Source organism: Cyprinus carpio, chromosome B7, assembly GCF_018340385.1.
Source record: "Cyprinus carpio isolate SPL01 chromosome B7, ASM1834038v1, whole genome shotgun sequence".
Taxonomy (NCBI): Eukaryota; Metazoa; Chordata; class Actinopteri; order Cypriniformes; family Cyprinidae; genus Cyprinus; species Cyprinus carpio.
The window spans coordinates 24677248-24692471 of NC_056603.1; the positions used below are offsets into that span (position 1 = coordinate 24677248).

The following is a 15224-nucleotide window of genomic DNA, read 5'->3' on the forward strand; positions in this document are numbered from 1 at the left end:
TGCATCAGGAAAGCCCATGCTCCATCAAGCAGTCATCAAGACAAGATAAAGAGCCAAAATTCTCCCTCTCTAGGCCTTTCTTCAGCCTCTCTCTTCCCTTTTGTCAAATATATTATTGCAGGGCTGAGGAAGAGAGATATGGAGCCAGCATGTTATTTTAATGCAGTGTCAACTCAAATGAAGGTCGTGTAGTGGGAAGCGCTTCCCTGAGCAGAGAGCAATTATGGTTTTCAGCGCGCATAATCAGGCACCCACAGCAGATGGCTTTGAGAGGACGCCAACACCAGAACAGCTCTTCACTCCTCGCGCACATGCGCATTAAGAGCACCACCAGGACCGGCATAACACCTTTAAATACAGGAACACAAACATGCACTCTTAAAAGAATAAAAAGACAAAAAAGGTGTCCCAGTAAACACCCTGCACACACCTGGGTGGTAGCGGGCAGGTGCACGGGACAGAGTCAAAATATTGATTTTTTTTTGCTATTTAACAAATATTTGCAAGCCTTCACAATATATCATTATTTTTTTTTTTTTTTTTACTTTTCTTCTGTTTATTTACGTTTTGTAACATACATCCTGTGTCAAAGTATCATGTGGTATACATTTGTAGATCTACAGGACCCTCCAAAAGTTTGGAAACTCCCTAGGCAAGGGTTTTGGGCAATATTACCATAAATCCTTAGTTTTGTGACAACTTTGCACTGATAAGAAACAACACAAATTATAAAAACCTTAAAAAAAAATATATATATATATTCAGAAGAGAGAAAACCTAGTTAAAATCTACCTAATCTGGTTCTGATCTTAGCTGGTCGTTTAGTTTGGTCTTTTGGATGGTTTTAGAGAACTGGTTCTCAACCAGGGAGCCAGGGCCCACTAGGATTACTTACTCAAGAGTACTTAAAATTGCTCAAAATAAGAAAACAAGCTTCAAGAGTCAAAATGTTCTTAATATTCAGATATACATAAGAAGTTACTCTGCAATGAAAATGGACAAAGTCCACATGGAGTTAATGACACTGAGAATCACTGCTTTAGAGGGGCTTCAGGCATTTTTCTGCTGGTCAGTTTGGGAAACCTTTTCCCACTTTATATTAGGTGGCCTCAAATACTATGTACTTACATTTAAATTAATCATTTGATACAATGCACTTATTGTGTACATACTGTCCAAGTTTTTATATTGTACTTATATTTTAAAAAATACCTGCATTTAATTAAATCTGTAATACATTTCTGTAATTACATTTATAACTACACAGTCTCTTACATCTTAACCCACCCTTAAACCTACCCATACCACCAAACCTGTCCCTAACCTTACCCGTATCCCACTTCAATAGCAGCAGAAGTGTTCTTCAATACAATATGAACACAATAAGCACACTGTACTTATTTTTTTGATGCAAGTACATAGTAGTTAAGGCCACCTAATATAAAGTGGGACCAGAAACCCCAACTGAACACCAGCTTTGCTAGGATGTTTTTTTCAGCAGGGAAATTCTAGAGCTATTTTTAAACCAACTCTAAACTGAATGACTAGTTGGCTAATTGGTCTTAAGGAAAGATGGTTTCACGTTTACCCCAATTGGACGTGTTTCTTGGGGAATGTTGCATAAGATGTTCCTGCACTCAAAAACGGATTAAAACAGTATGCAGTGGTCTTTAAAAGTCTGACTATTTTAAACTTGACATGCCGTCTAAAAAAAAACACAAAAAAAAAACAGCACGGTATGTGACGCAATAGTCAAAAATATCTGTCTGAATGTGTACAGCTGTAACTTTTCTGAAAGAGTTACACCATGCAAAACTGTCTAACAGCTAAAAGCCCAGTGTGGCACACTAATTAAATTTTAGATCAACTCATCATCCTCACAAATCAGTTGTGGGAAAACTAGTTGATTAGCCGACTGCTGTGACCCATCCTGAGTGTTTAAAAGGAACAAATTCACACATTCAGAGGTACACATAACATACAAGAAAACAAACAATCACCTTCCCACACACAAAGACAAAAACTCCCACGTTCACGTGCACAAACTCACACATAACACCCCGGAGGACATGTTGTATGGGATAATGAGGAACAGATTTGATATGCTGAAAGGACAGAACAAAGCAATTAGCAGCATAGCAGTGTGTGTGGAGCACCCTCGGAGAGAGCCGGAGGGCAGGGCCACACACAGACACACCCATCTGCTCAGATCTTCACACACACATGTGCAGAACAAAGACCAAGGGATGAGTCTGTGTGAGGCCACAATCCTTCGGAACCACAGATGCTGGAGTGTTTCAAGCACATCCACAGTAGAAGCCAGTGATGTACAATGGGGCTCAGATCAGAGGAGTGACAGAGGCTGAAAATAAAAGGATGAGATGTTCGTTCTCACCTTCTCCTGCCAGTGCAGTATCCCGATGATGACGAGGATAAAGACGCACACGCCAATCAGTGCTATCGCTGTCAATAAGACTATATTACTGGGGGTTAGGTAGAGTCTTGCACTCCAGCTAGAAAAACACAGACAGAAAGACAAAAGAAAACTTTTCAGAGCACCATCTTTAAAACTTTAAACATCATTCAAAACTCTGAAACGATGTGAGAGACCACATAAAGACATTACACCGAGCGAAGCCTGTGTAGATCATCAAAACAGTGACGTGGCGTTTACAGCACTGAAGAAAACTCTTATTAGCTCTGTGTACCTTCACGCGCGAGCTTTAATACGATGATTCAAAGAACCAGAGAAAGCTAAATATAATCAGTCCTGGCGCATTCTCTGACAAGCTGAAACATCAGGACATCAAGATGAGCCGCTTGAAATAACAGACGGAGAGCGAGCGAGAGCGTGAGAGGTGGAATGCTCTCCATTTACTGGAGAGAATGGAACGAGAGATGCTCTGTTTATCATTGTGAATTGTTTGAAAGCAAAACGGCAGCGGAAGGAGCTCGAGCGGGGTCTGTGGGGAATAGCAGGAAATCAAGTGATCTGCTCAAATATTTATGATAAAGATTGGCGGACAGCTTCATTAAGATGCATTTCGGCTGTGCTGGTAAACACATTAAATATTAATGCCTGAGGAAATACCTCTCACGGTCTTGATTAAGGCTAGTGACGGATGCAGTGACAGTGTCAAACTGCTTTTAATTACTTGAACAAGTTTATTATGCTTTTAAGTTTATTCTCTCTAATTAGCTGTGAGTTTGCATCTCTATTGGATATTAATGAATCTAGGAACTATTTGTAAAGTGTACACAGCCACATTGTGGAAAAATGTAATTATTGTAAAATGTAAAATATTTCTATGTGATTTAATTTTTTTTTTTTATAATAACAGTTCCTTGCATTTATAGGAAAAAAATAATGGTAATTAGTATATTGACAAAAACATTGATTTATTTATTATTTATTTATCAGTAATAAAAAAAACTATAAAAATAATGTAAAAATCAATAGTTATAAAATAAATAGTAGATAACTGTGCTTACAGTATTGTTTATATAACTGGCTAGTAAATATTTTCTACTTAGTAAAATATTTCTACTTAAGCATGTGTGTGGTCCAGGTACTACCTGCATTGTGGGGACCAAATTTCCCTACAAGAATAGTAAAACCTGAAATTTCTCATGTTGTGGGGACAAAATTGTGTGTGTGTGTACCTGTGAGGGTCATTCTGTGGGTATGGTATAACGATGAGCTGGGAGTTAGGAATGATAGCGGTCCATTCCTGTTTCCTCACGTCCTGCAGGTGAAAGAATATGATGGAAGAGAGAGAGCAAGTGCAAAGAATATTAGTACCATTGCCGTTATGGAAATTACATCACATTCAATTTCTGCAGCTGTCCTTTGCCAAACATGCACTAGAGCTGATGTGCCTCTGTGGAAGACAGGGGGATTTCCAAGAGATTGTATTATTGTATAATTGGACATTATTGAAGTGAGGGGTCTTAACGGTGAAGAGGGCATGTTTAACACATGCCTATCTTTAGTCATCATTAAAGCTGCAGTCCGTAAGCTTTGCCTCTTTGTCGCCATCTCTGTTTGAAACTTGCAATTGGAGTTACTTGCGGAATTATTTTCATTGCGTGGGTTGTGTGCCGGCACGGCTCCAGTGCAGATGAATCAAATATTCTGAGGTGAATGTGTGGCTGTCAGTCACTGCACCGGTGTGGATACTGTAATGTTACTTAGGAATCACAGATTTTCGCCTACGTCTTGGAATATATGACCTAAATAAAAATTTTCACTGGATATTGTCATCAGAACAAGTAAGTAACAAGTCTGCCACGTTTGTTCTGACCAAATGAGGAAAAAAGCATTACAATAAATTGTGCTACCAATGGTGACTTAATCTAAAGATCGGTTAGCTCATATCACATCAAACCATGCAAATTATTAATATTGTTATACTTTTTTCTCAAATTGTTAATGTTAACAACATCAGTATTGTGTGTTGAACTGGTTGTCTTTAAAATACAAATCCTGTGTAATCCCAGACTATCTGTAATCAGACGCACATTTAAAACAGGAATAATTTAATTTCAGTCATGTGTTTCATAAACACATAATTCTTTCTGGATTACGATCCACCATCAAAATGATACATTTAATTAATCCAGCTGCTGTGAGAAAAGGCTAACGATCCGCCACCTGCAGGATCCTCACATGCGATATCGCCTACTAGCTGGGACTCAATGTTTTCAGATGTGTTAGCGTAGTAGCAGGGACAACTTGAATTTCCTGCGAAAACCTACCCATACCGCTCAAATTAGAAAACATTATTATATGCTTACTGTTGTGAATTGGGCTAAAGTAAGGCGATAGTTTTGAACACTGGCTGGTTATGTACTAGCTCGAATATTGATTTCGGATAATTTTAACCAAAAAAAAGTTACGGACTGCAGCTTTAAATACATAATGGCTGATACAATGTTCCAACATCCCTTATCACCCAATTTAGCCCACATTTAGACTATTTAACTAAACTTTTACAAGCTAAAGGGAGAGCCACGCTTCAGGTGCTGATGTTCTCAGCGTGAAGTGATGCTTCAGTGCTATTACTGAAGCGAGCAAGAGCGATGAGTCCAATCAGAGAATTCAGCATCACTTTAAAGTGCAGATGAGTAGGTGGGAAACCATTTGCAGGCAGGTGATCAAAGCTACACAAAACAAGTTTTAAAAATATCTGTGAAGTTAACTCTGTTAGCTCAAAGTGGCTACAACCCAATCAAATTCTTCAGCCACTAACCCCATGTATGATGTTCACTTCAAATACTCTATGAAGGCCAACTGAATTGCTAATTTGTCAAATATTTACTCAGCTCTTAAAGCGATACTTATAACAATTAAGCACTGACAGAACTAACATGGGTGATCAATGAAAACAGCCTTTCCTGTTTGTGTTGAAATCATAAGTCTTTCAGTAGGAGAAACCGGCATAATTTTCAGTGCATCATGCAGTTAATAAGCCTCCAAACATGAAGCAGCATCAACAGTCATCTATTCCCCCAGCTATTTGCAAAAAAGTTCATTAGAGGAAAGGAAATCTCTGGAAGCTTTAATGTATTATGAAGACAGTACCTCTATCAATTACAAAGGTAATTTTCCCTCTTCAACTTGTTTCTCGACAGCAATTAGTAGCAAACGTTAAATACGTCTTTTTGAGGGAATCCTCCAGGGGTACAGATTTTAATTTCCGACAACACATTTATCATAACTCAACATTACGGTATGCACGTGAACACGCACGGTTGAGGACGAGTGTGGGGTCTGAACTAGATATTTTTAGCATGTTTCTTCAGTGAGTATGCATGAGGCTTGCAAATGGAAGGGAAGGGGCGGTATTCAGTCTCCCTGTGGGGAGTCGAGGCTCTGCTTACTGCGGAGGTCAACCATGGGCACCGACAGAAAGACAAAGATTTGTTACAGTCAAAGAGCCTCTACTGCTGCTCTGAGCATTTAAGAGGGAGGGCAGCTCAAGCCCACACATTTAAGAGTTACAGTAACCCACAGGCCCTGGCCTTACGATTATGCAGTAGAGAGAACACAATGGGGCTTTTTTTTTAAAAATAGATGGAGGATATTGCAAATTTAAAAAAAAGAGATGATTTAATGAAATTTAAGAGTGCAGCTGTCTAATATGTGGGAAAAACAAACATTTCATTGCTTGTGTTGACTGCTGAATGCAAGATTTATGCACTAATTACTTCAAGCTAATTTTGGCTTACTTTATTTTATGGTTTCCTTGTTACAGTGTAATTACACAAATAAGCACTGAGTAATATTAATTAACAACATGTACTTACTCTAGGGTTAGGATTAGGGTTAGTTACGCATAATTTACTGTTATTAGTACATGTAACATGCAACAAGGACACTGTCAACATGTAATAAAAAGAAGCTCTGATTCTGCAATATTGAGCCATGTGTTTTTCCACAATGTTCTTCTGACATGGCAACTTATGTTGTTGAGAGATTAGAGATATGAAAACGATAGAGAAGGCTGAGCTGCTTTCCCTTCTCCACATGAGCTCTGAGAGTTCAGAGCCCAATCCGGAGCTGTCAGCGGGAACTGTAGGTATGCTGTATAGAAACATTCATCTGTGTCAGAAAAACAACCACATATGCAGAGCCTTTGTGAGGAAATTCTCTGCCAAAGTCTCCCATTCTCTCCAGTGTTTGTAGGATACAAAAAAACTTACTTTAGGTCAATTAAAAACTGTAATGAATATGCAATTAATCACATATATCAATATTTGCTGAGAAAAGCCCTCAAATCAAGATAATTAGTGTAGCAGAAGAATAAAAATCGAACAAAAAGCACCTTCAAAAATCTATATATTATACTATTTCCAAATGCTAGACGAACATTTTTCAGCCGTTGTGTTGTGTCTTGTTTTTCCAGTGTCTTGCATCATAAGCACTGAATTTTAAAGATACCTTGTCAGGTTAAAAAAAAGTTCAACTTTTAAAGAACATGCCTCAAGACTCCTGTGTTCGATTTCATTATGTTCTATGCTTTATGCAGCTGTTTGTCAATGCAAACTGTGTGAACAGTTCTCAGTAAGTATGTTTTGGCTGTAGTAGCATATGGGTAAGAAGGCATAATTAAACATGCCATTTTTGTGTTATTTTTACAAATAATTAATTATACTAAATGAAGGTGTTAAACTGCCAGCCCCATTAAAAACACAACAAAGCAAATTGTTGTACGCAAGGCTCGCTTATGTGCATGATTTGTGTTATTGTGAATGTGCATGCATGTGCATGTATTCATGTGTGAGTGTGTGTTGGTAAATCAAATCTGCAATTCTAATCACTGTTTGATAAAGACCTCTGTTTAGCTCACTGACAGCAGAGGAAGTCGACGTCTTAAATTTAAATGAGCAGCACTGGGGGAATTCTAGAGGAAGAGGAGGGAGGGAGAGATTTCAAATTGCACTTCATCTAAAACCAGACAGGGACAACAGGAAAAAAGAAACACCATGATAATTTGAAAACCTTGAAATGATCAAGAGATGTAAGCACTGTCTTGGCTACATATCTCTATAATCGTCTATAAACAAGAAATACATATACAATGTAGAACTTTATTTTAAGGTCCAATTCTCGCCATTAAATCCACAATAAGATAAACTCCTCAATAAAGACCACCTCAATAAATAGTAAGTAAGCTAGTTGTTAAGTTTTGGTATTGGGTAGGATTAGGGATGTAGAATATGGTTATGCAGAAAATGTGCTTATAGGTACTAATAAACAGCCATTATGTTAATAATAGACATGCTAATAAGCAACTAGTTAATAGTGAGAGTTGGTCGCTATACTAAAGTGTTACCATATATATTGCTATAAAGGAAACATTGGGTCTGACATACTATATATATATATATAGTATGTCAGACATAATGTTTCCATTTTCAGTCACAGAAAAAGAGCAGGTAGAAGTAAACCAGGCCATCTGCATGCTCTTCCTCTCCCGGGGTCTTTCTACCCATGATTCCTCCCTCCATATGGCGAGTGACTGTGAGCATGTGTGAGTAGGTATGTCTGTACCTTCCCTCCAGGGGGCCGGGGGATGCCCACAAACAGGTGATCCAGGAAGTTGGCGCTGCGCCCCAGACCGAGCACGGTGTAGGGCAGCTGGAGCGCGAGATGAGCCGACTGGCTGAGCTGCCCCGCTGCGGAGAGAGAGAGGATGTGTGAGGAGGGATTGTAGGAGGGAGAGAGTGGGATTAAGGGTGGAGGAGTGAGAGGAGAAAGAGAAAACAGACGAGTGTGAGGGGGAGGGAAGCGTAAGGTATGAAACAGGACATGAACAGGTGAGGGAGGGGGGAGGAGAAGAGGAAAGAGGAGAAAACAGAAAAAATAGCTGCCATTAGTGTCATCCATAAATAAGGCTTGTTATAATAAGAGATCTCAGCATATAAAGAGTTCTTGCTCAGATCCTCATGAGCTTTAAATCAACCTCAACAAATTACTGCAGAAACCTGCACACTGACATATTTCACAGGCTACGATTGCTTTAAAGGGGTAGGTAACCAAAAAATGAAATTCTGTAATCATTTACTCAAACCTGTAGGACTTTCTTTCTAAAATCTAATTTTGAATGATTCTGGTCAAAGGACACTAAATCTGAACTAACCGATGGAGCACTTTGTGTGTGTCCTGCTGAAGTACACACAGTCCCCAACCGGGGAAAGGTCAGTCCATTGCTCATGTGTCATGTGTCTGACTTAATGATGCCATTAAGAGAAGAACAATTAGATGTGTATAAGCTGATTTCCCATTATGCATCAGAGAGAAGAGAGAGAGAGGCAGAGAACAAGGGTCTCCTAATAACTTCCCTTTGGCACATAATAGCAGTACTGGAATTCTGGATGCAGTCTGAGGATCAATTAGATGGACTGATGGAAAATGTAGAGTGAGTCTCACTGACCAGGAACAGATGCTTAGCCAATATAACACAAAACAAGCAAAACAAAAATTATCTTTTGTACTCTTACTCTAGTAGTGGAGTATTCAATGTTGGTTCTTCGATCTATGTCTTCTATTATCATTTACAGAACAGACCATGTTCATGTATTGCATTCAGTCAGATTTGTAAGCCCCTAATGAGATGTCCTTCAGTGGTTTTCTTTATTGAAGGACATTTCTTAAATAAGTGAAAAAACTAGACAGGCCTACACATGCCTTAGGTTTTATAGGCCATGTCGCCCTCATGGTGTAAGAGAGTTTTCATTCTGATGCCAAAGACCCCCAAAAATGATGCTTCCCTTTTCTATAATATAAAGGCAGCAATGCAGTGTGTGTTCAGGAAGACCCTGCTACACTGTGTACACACACACACACACACACACACACACACACACACACACACACACACACACACACTACTCATATCCTTTTCTCTACCCACTATTAGTTATGCTCATAAATGCTGCATTTATTTGACCAAAAATACAATACAAAAAAATATATATATAATTTTAAATTAAAATAATGGTTTCCTATATGAATATATATTTTAATGTAATGTATTCCTGTGTTAGCAAAGCTGAATTTTCAGCAGCTGTTATTTCCGTCCTCGGCATCACATAGTCCTTCAGAAATCATTATCATTAATATGTTGATTTGGTGCTCAAATCATTCTTATTATCGTCAATGTTGAAAACAGTTGTGCTGTTTAATATTTTTTGTGAAAACTGTAGCATGTTTTTCAGGATTCTCGATGAATAGAAAGTTCAGAAGAACAGCATTTATTTGAAATAGAAAGTATCTAAATGATAATTGTCTTTACTGTCACTTTTGACTGATTTAATGCATCCTTGCTGAATAAAAGTATTGATTTCAATCAATCAATTTTTTCAACAGAACATTTTACAATCAATATAATTTCAAAGCAGTGCGTTACATTTTGTGTTAAACATATTTAATAAAAAAAGATTAACAAATATATTAAATACAGTCTGAAAAGCCCTCTTCAGTTGTCTCAAGTCTTCCATGGACCCCTTGCCATCTTTGTGGCCCTCTGAGGGTCCCTACACACCAGGGGTTTTCCAACTGGGGTTCAATGTCATTTACATGAGGGTTTATAGTTGTAGGGAAACCACATGCACATGCACACACATATGAGTGACAGCATCCACAAAACAAAGAGGACTGAGATTCAGCTAGCCGAACACAAGCTGAGGTGCAAGACAAGCTAATAGAGATGTAGCTCGCCTCCTACACACACACCTACTCACACGCTCACTCAACCACAGTCCGCACAAGTGCAAGGGCACATATTCTCTCTAACTACAACTGTAGGACCATTTCGGTAGAGGATGTACTCTAATGCATGCAAGGCAAAGAAAGAGAGAAAATAGCTTCAATGTTCTGACAAACAACAGGCAGGTGGAAAGCACTCTGGAGAGCGAGTGGGATAAAAGGAGAAATAGTTTACAAGTGTATCCGTCTCTAACTTGAAATAATGGACCTGCTAGCCACAATACATACTTCATAAGCAGATTGAAAGAACACAACACAGTATATTAGAAGCAAACATAGACTGAAAGCAGATTCTGATGTCCACACAAACACACTCTATCAGCCTAAACCCAACAGTCCAGATCATCTCCCCAAGCAAACCTGTTTGTTAAATGATCTTGGGTCTAGCGTCGCTATAGAAACCATTCTTTGCTCTGTCGATTGGGCGCTTGTGGAGTGATAAAAGGAACAAATGGTGGCGATGCTGCCTGGGCCTGAGGGATTAGAGAGGTTAGAGAGGAACAGCCACTCGCTGAGCCGCAGAGCCAAAATGGCGGCTTGATCCAGACACTGATTTGTGTGTAGCGACACATGTCTGCTCTGAGGGAGATAAGTGGAGTCTTCCAGAGGCCCCAAGCAGCACTTCCCATCTTATCACGCTACCGTCACAGAAAACAGCGGACTGAAAATATGGCCACTCAAAGCCAGAATGACATCAAGTGTGGAGAGAGGGGAAGAGAAAGAACCTGGAATGACTGAATGACTCAAAATGATGAAATGTTCGCAAACTGTTTTTTTGTAACCAGACCTCACAGAGAGCCCAGTGTCAAATTGTAGTCAATCTCGCCACAAGTATGAATTTTATTTTTTTTTTTAAAGAAAGAACAGATCAATATTTTAGCACAATCACAGCACAATATTTTTGACTTGGCAGGCAGGAATTCAAAAAGATGTAAAAAAAAGTTGTCATGCAGACTGCATGAGGGAAAAAATAGACTTGGTGTGAGTAGGCCTTGCTACATTTTAAGGTCAAATGTATACTGTGTGCACATTATATGCAAATATTGTTCCCCAGCAAAGACCCCACACCTCAAAAAGCTAAAAAAAAAAAAGTTAAAGACAAAAGAACCATATTCCAAAAAGAGCAAACTGATGTCTCAGTGATATTACATACAGTATATACATATATATACAAATCAAAATCATTGTGTCTAAAACAAACAAACAAACAAACAAAAAACACTAAAATTAATCACATTAAAATGAATTTGAATTTAGGCATCACAACATTATAATGACACCTGTTATGTAAAAGGGTTGGCAAAAAAAGCTGGCTTTACCCTATAGCTTTCTTGGTTCATGGGAAAATTATGTTTAATTATGAAATTTTATTTAATTGATGATGATGATGTATAGTAGGGAAATGGATGTCTAACTTGCTAAAGATCACATTTAACACCGTTATTAAAATATTACTGTTTTTTAACATGAGTGTTATAATACTAACCCATTTATTGTTACACTACGCATTTAAATTTGGTTATAATTATTTACGACAAGATATAATGTATTACAATGCTATTAAATCCCTAACCAAAATAAACTAAAGTGACAAACAGACACTTCATTAAAGTGCCCCATTACACATTTTCCACTATTACCTTTCATGCAGTGTGTCATGTAGCTGTATGTGAACGATGCGCTAGATAAGACCCATATTCCTTTGCAGGGATCTAATAGAGCCCCTTGAATGCTTTTGTACTGTTTTTGTTCGTTTTTCCTGTTTTTTGTTTAACAAACACGATCAGTTTCACCAGGGAAGAACTGCTGAACATTCGGCAGAACACACCACAAGATCTTTTACCGGATTTCAATTATTCAGACGTTTTACTGAACGTTGTTGTCGGCGGAGCAGCGGCGCTGATCAAACGCTTCAGGACGCGCAAACGGGGGAAGCGAGCTGGTGCGCTCGTTAGACTCAGGAAGCGCGGATTTCGAACGCCGTTGCCTAGCATCCATCTGGCAAATCTCCGCTCTCTACCCAACAAAACGGACGAAATCCTTCTGCTCTCTCGGACAAATAAGGATTTCTCACACTCTGCTGCTCTGTGTTTCACGGAAACCTGGCTCAATGACGCCATACCGGACAGTGCGCTCCATCTGCCGGGCTTTCAGCTGTTCAGAGCGGATCGCGACGCAGAATCAACGGGGAAATCGCGCGGCGGCGGCGGGGACATGCTTTTACATCAATGAACGGTGGTGTACAGATGTAACTTTGTTAAAGAAGATGTGCTGCTCAGATCTCGAAACACTCTTCATTAACTGCAAGCCGTTCTATTCGCCGCGGGAGTTTCACTCGTTCATTCTGGTGAGTGTTTATATCCCTCCGCAAGCGCACGTAAGTCTGGCTTTACAGAAACTCGCTGACCAGATTACAGAGACAGAACAACAACACCCGGACTCTGTTTTAATCATTCTTGGGGACTTTAATAAAGCCAATCTCTCCCGTGAACTGCCAAAATACAGACAGCAGGTTACATGTCCCACCAGAGACAGTAATATATTGGATCACTGTTACACCACAATAAAGGATGCATATCACTCTGTTCCACGAGCAGCTTTGGGACTGTCTGATCACTGTCTGGTTCATCTTATACCAACCTACAGGCAGAAACTTAAATCTGCTAAACCTGTAGTAAAGACTGTAAAGAGATGGACCAACGAAACAGAGCAGGATTTACAAGCCTGTTTTGACCTCACTGATTGGAGTGTTTTTGAAGCTGCTACCACCAATCTGGACGAACTCACAGAGACCGTAACATCATATATTAGTTTTTGTGAGGATATATGCATTCCTACCAGGACTTATTTAACATTCAACAATGATAAGCCATGGTTTACAGCAAAACTCAGACATCTTCGTCAGGCCAAAGAGGATGCCTACAGAAATGGGGACAGAGTCTTGTACAATCAGGCCAGGAACACACTGAACAAAGAGATTAGAGCGGCTAAAAAGACCTACGCTAAAAAGTTGGAAGACCAGTTTACTTCCAACGACTCAACTTCAGTGTGGAGTGGACTGAGAGCCATCACTAATTACAAGACACCATCCTCCTGCACTGAGGCTAATCAACGACTTGTTAACGACCTGAATGAGTTTTATTGTAGATTTGAAACCCCCAACACCCATTCTGACCATCTCTCTACACAACCGTTAACACCTCCTGCAATCCCCCTCTCCACACCTCCTGCTCTTCAAATCTGTGAAGATGATGTGCGCCAGGTCTTCAGGAAGAACAAAAGAAGAAAAGCACCAGGCCCAGATGGCGTTACACCAGCCTGTTTGAAAACCTGTGCTGACCAGCTGGCCCCCATCTTTTCACAGATCTTCAACAGATCTCTGGAGTTGTGTGAAGTGCCTTCCTGCTTCAAACGCTCCACCATCATCCCCATTCCAAAGAAACCCAAGATTACAGGACTTAACGACTACAGACCTGTGGCTCTAACATCTGTCGTCATGAAGTCGTTTGAAAAACTGGTTCTGGCTTATCTGAAGGACATCACTGGACCCTTACTGGACCCCCTGCAGTTTGCTTACCGAGCAAACAGGTCTGTGGATGATGCAATCAACATGGGATTGCACTTCATGCTGCAACATCTGGACAAAACAGGGACTTATGTGAGGATCCTGTTTGTGGACTTCAGTTCGGCTTTCAACACCATCATCCCAACAGTCCTCCAGACCAAACTGACCCAGCTCTCTGTTCCTAGTTCTATCTGTCAGTGGATCACCAGCTTTCTGACAGATAGGCAACAGCTAGTGAGACTGGGGAAATTCATGTCCAACAGCTGCTCCACCAACACTGGTGCCCCTCAGGGATGTGTTCTCTCCCCCCTGCTCTTCTCGCTGTACACCAACGACTGCACCTCAAAAGACCCCTTTGTCAAGCTCCTGAAGTTTGCAGACGACACCACACTCATCGGTCTCATCCAGGACGGTGACGAGTCTGCTTACAGACAAGAGGTTGAGCAGCTGGCTGTCTGGTGCAGTCTTAACAACCTGGAGCTGAACACGCTCAAAACAGTGGAGATGATCGTGGACTTCAGGAGAAACCCCCCTGCACTCCCCCCACTCACCATCATGAACAGCACTGTGGCTGCAGTGGAGTCATTCAGATTCCTGGGAACCACCATCTCTCAGGACCTGAAGTGGGACAATCACATTGACTCCATTGTTAAAAAGGCCCAACAAAGGCTGTACTTCCTTCGCCAGCTGAGGAAGTTTAACCTGCCACAGGAGCTGCTGAAACAGTTCTACTCAGCCGTCATTGAGTCTGTCCTGTGCACTTCAATAACTGTGTGGTTTGGTTCAGCTACAAAATCAGACATCAGAAGACTACAGAGAACGGTTCGGACTGCTGAAAGGATTATTGGTACTCCCCTGCCCACCCTTCAAGAACTGTATACATCCAGAGTGAGGAAAAGGGCTCAGAAAATCACTCTGGATCCCTCACACCCAAGTTACCCCATCTTTGAACTCTTGCCATCTGGCCGGCGCTTCAGAGCCGCAAATACCAGGACAGTCAGGCACAAGAACAGTTTCTTCCCCCAGGCAATCTACCTCATGAACAGTTAAATGTTCCCCACTTATACAATAAAAATGTGCAATATCCTTATATTTATTTGTTACCCCTTCATCCTAGTACATCCCTGCATCTTACTCAATCCAATTCCATTATCATTTATAGCACAATTGTTTATACACTTATTTATCTGCAAAGGGTTTTTATTTTTTATTTTTTTTGACTGTGTGTTGTTGTCTTTTGTGTACTGGAAGCTTATGTCACTAAAACAAATTCCTTGTATGCGCAAGCATACTTGGCAATAAAGCTCTTTCTTTCTTTCTTTCTTTCTGAACAAAAACTATCTGCAAAGTTGTGACGCCGACAGTGCACAATAAATAAAGTTATTA

General features: G+C 40.1%; 1 protein-coding gene across 2 annotated transcripts in view; it reads right to left on the reverse strand.

Moving 5' to 3' along the window:
* The window catches only part of LOC109066360 (T-cell immunomodulatory protein-like), a 120181-nt gene that overhangs the window by 4595 nt on the left and 100362 nt on the right, over window positions 1–15224 (reverse strand). For both annotated transcript variants that reach the window (XM_042728109.1, XM_042728111.1), the window contains exons 15-17: window positions 8057–8181; window positions 3664–3746; window positions 2396–2513 (exon numbers count right to left, since the gene is read on the reverse strand). In XM_042728109.1, the coding sequence (XP_042584043.1) occupies window positions 2396–2513; window positions 3664–3746; window positions 8057–8181 (326 nt within the window). The remainder of the gene's footprint in view (window positions 1–2395; window positions 2514–3663; window positions 3747–8056; window positions 8182–15224) is intronic.